This window comes from Cucurbita pepo, chromosome 12 (assembly GCF_057944985.1).
Source record: "Cucurbita pepo subsp. pepo isolate OVF chromosome 12, ASM5794498v1, whole genome shotgun sequence".
Taxonomy (NCBI): domain Eukaryota; kingdom Viridiplantae; phylum Streptophyta; class Magnoliopsida; order Cucurbitales; family Cucurbitaceae; genus Cucurbita; species Cucurbita pepo.
In genome coordinates this window covers 15791540-15795115 of record NC_141809.1, presented here as the reverse complement: position 1 = coordinate 15795115, position 3576 = coordinate 15791540, and the positions used below count along the sequence as shown (strand labels likewise).

The 3576-nt window shown below is 34.6% G+C and overlaps 1 protein-coding gene across 1 annotated transcript; it reads right to left on the bottom strand.

Moving 5' to 3' along the window:
• Positions 1-917: 917 nt before the first annotated feature.
• On the bottom strand, positions 918-2185 carry LOC111800707 (uncharacterized). The gene is made up of 3 exons (XM_023684517.2): positions 1981-2185; positions 1220-1376; positions 918-1146 (listed from the first exon to the last, which is right to left on the bottom strand). Exons 1-3 carry the CDS (start codon positions 1981-1983, stop codon positions 1100-1102), a joined length of 207 nt encoding a protein of 68 aa, XP_023540285.1. The 5' UTR covers positions 1984-2185; the 3' UTR covers positions 918-1099.
• Positions 2186-3576: the final 1391 nt, after the last annotated feature.

Below are 3576 nucleotides of genomic sequence, written 5' to 3'. Positions count from 1 at the left end.
GAATCTTACACATGGTTATAATACAAAACTTATGCACTTTGGCTTCCGACCCATATTGGAGTCAAATTCTAAAGGTGTAACATTGAAACTTTTTTTCCTTTTGAGACAGGGTCGAATGCAAAAAAGAAATATGTATATATAGTCGAGTCGTGTAACCTAGAAGATTGGGATCATAATTTGCTAACAAGAGAGGAAATAGAAGCAAGATCGCAAAGAAAATCAGAGCCTTTAGTCAAAAGGGAGAGAGCAATGGCTCACGCATATTCCCATCAGGTATTATAAAACATACGAACCATATTGCTTCCATGATAATTATGAGCTATGGAAGCTGCTTTGAATAATACAGTTATAGTTTAGTTTAATTATTCTGAAGAACAAGTTTAGTAGTTTTAGTTAAGAAAATATATTATTTCCAACTTCTATGAAATATAAATCATATCCTGTATTATTGAACAATTTGTACTGTAGCTGTGGAAGGCCAGTCCAAATTCAGCTGAAGCAGTTACGACAGACATTAGGGCTGCAGGGTTGTCCTGGTGGTGGAATTGGTTAGAGCGTCAATTACCTCCAAACAAAAACCAACCATCCCAAACCTCCCCGGCCGCGTTTCGAACCCTGCCTGCAAACTCAGATCGTATTCAAGGCCGAGAAGCATTATTAATGGAGCTGATTCTTCACCATTTGCTGTGGGACTTAGAGATGATGAAAGCCTCACTAGCTGCTCTCCTTTCTCAGTCCCACACTACATGGCTCCCACAGTTTCAGCCAAAGCCAAGCTAATAGGCTGCACCACCCCTACCTCTATGACTATTATTATTTCTATTATTATTGCAAACAATTTTTGTTCTTTGCTTTCTTCCTCCTCTTGTCCTGCCATCCACCCACTTTCATAGTATAAGAAAATAGTTCAACCGGTGAAATAAGATAAAATTCAAACCTTCAAACTCTTAATCGGGTAAGTGAAACTATATTAGATTACATGCAATTGTTACAAAAGAGAACTGTAACAATTCTATTGTCAAAATTCTTTTGTGTTCATCGTAAAGGAAATAGAGGACAGCATGAATCTGTAACAGCATCCAAAAATCAGATCATCACATCAAGCCATGCCTCCGCCTGTTGCTGTCCTGATTATCTGGAAGAGAGCTGTTGAATAAACAAAGCTCAGAAACAATATAGTAGCGCAAATTATATAAATAATAAAAAGGATTAGTCTTACATGATCCAATAACAACAAATACGAAGAATCCAAGCAACAAGGGCCCCACAGGATAATCCTTCCCCTTCTTAAGGGTCGTCTCTGGAACAGCTCCTCTCTTTCTGATATTACTCTCGAACCTCACCACCTTCCGGTCTGCAAGGCGCCTTGATGTTGTCTACAAAAGCAGAAGCTTAAATTTACTAACATATCATAATTTAGTATATACTCAATTCAGTAACACTAACATTCCAAAACAAAATGAACATAAGCTTAGATTCTTTTTTCATTCAAAACAATGCCCCCTTACCATATGTCCAACCAAAAATCTCAGGTTAACACGAACTAAAATTTAAAAGTGAAACTTGCGAAAAACAACCCTCAACTTAGATTAGCGGTAGAAGAGAGAGTACTTATTTCCAATTATTCTTCTGCTAAAAGTTCATTTCGTGAAACTTAAACTCGAAAAAGGAAGCAATATTTAACAATTTGAATGCCCAATATTTCTATTCACTACTACTAGTGTTTCTCAGTTAGTTTTAATCGAGAGATTTAGACCAATTAAAGTGCATTTCAAATCAAGAGATTTGGGGAATGCAAATTACTCATGTCCAACAATGTCTAAAGACCAAAATACAAATATTTTAACCACTCAATTACGGTGCGATGCAATGAAGGCAAGTAGCCAAAAGTCAAACAAAAGAACCCTATAAAGGCGAAACGGATCAATAATCCATGGCAATTGTAATCTGAGATGGAATCCAAAAGAAAATGAAAATTACCATGATTTTGGCAGGAAATTAGGTAGCCGGAGACACAATAAGCGCCGAGGGGATTAGAAGAATTGCAGTGATCGATTCTCCTCCTGGCCGGCCGGCGAGTCTTCTCTCCGGTCACCGCTCTGATACAGAGGATATTGACTTGATCCTTCGGTTTTTAACTTCAGGAGTTAAATAGCTCGACTTAATGGCTGGCATCGAAACCGTTACCAAAATCTGCGTACTGTAAGACTATATTGGGCGCCGCCACGTTTTACGGCATACGTGGCTCCTTTCTGTTGGATGTGCTTTTGAGTTTTGGGAATGAAGTTGCAGGCCCAACTTATTTCAGGCCCAACTTATTTCAAGCCCAACCCCAGCTTGCATCAGCCCGAATATCATAAAATAACAACCCAATATTGCCCAAATACCAATACAAAAAGAGAAAAATTAGAATGAAAACGAAAACGAAATAATAATTACTATAATCCTCTTGATTAACATTTAACCCATTCTTCAACCAGGAAAATCAATTAATATTACAAAAATAATACTAAATGAATTAATGGGTTTATTTTAAATTTAAAAAAAAAATCTAAATCAAAAGCACAAACCGACCTTTAAAATTTTAGAAGTTCTAAATATTGGATATTTTGACTAACCACCTAAAATAAAGTTAATAGTGCAATTAATTCAAGTAGAAGACACCTGGAAAGAATACAATCAAATAACAAAAGGTTAGCAGAGCAATAAATTCAATTAGAGAAGGACACACAAAGAATGTAATAAATGGAAAACCAACCCCTCTGTGCTTTGTGTCTTCATTTGGTCATTTTATTAAACAGTTAAACCGAAGTGTGCTATCACTTTCTCTATCACTCATACACTTCCAACAACCTTATTTCCAATGTACCACCGTTTTTGGGGGAGTTGTAAATATGACATATTAAGAGTTCACCATAGACTCTAAAGAGAAAAATATGTGTAAAGAATAATAATCTTATTTTATTTTGTAATCAAGAATTCTTAGAGTATAGTTCCTAACACATACGAACAAGTAGTAAGTATGTTCTAAATTAGATGTTTGATCGAGTTAAGATCAAACTTTTAATGAGGTAAAAAAGTGAATATAAAGAGCCGATCGTCTGGAGAGAGACTTTATGATATCTTTTTTAGTCAATCAAAAGTGATAAACATCCTCTAATATACGATTAAGTAAGCTAGTGTATTAAATAGGTCATTTCTTTCAAAGAAGTTTCAAAGAAGTTGACCTACGAAGGGAAGAAAACTACATTTAGACAAAAGGTAAGATATGAATGATTTTTGTCTCATCTATAAAAGGCATTTGTGTAAATAATTTCTAAAGGTTAAGATACTAGGGATAATTATTTGACAAGAATCTAGTGGTCCTTTTATTTTAACAAAACTCATTAATCTTATTATTCTTACAATATAATATAATTAAGTCTATCAATTTTAAGTAAAACAAGGTTGAATTTAAACTAATTTTAGAAAGATTAATGGATTAACCAAATAGGTTTAATTAAAACTCAATCTCACTCAACTAAACTTATAATCTAACCCAAATCATCTAATTTGAGTTGATTTTCAAGTCACTAG

Coding starts and splice junctions, on each gene's coding strand:
- LOC111800707 (XM_023684517.2), bottom strand. Junction 1,147..1,219: donor ATTTGTTGTTATTGGATCAT/GTAAGACTAATC, acceptor TTTATTCAACAG/CTCTCTTCCAGATAATCAGG.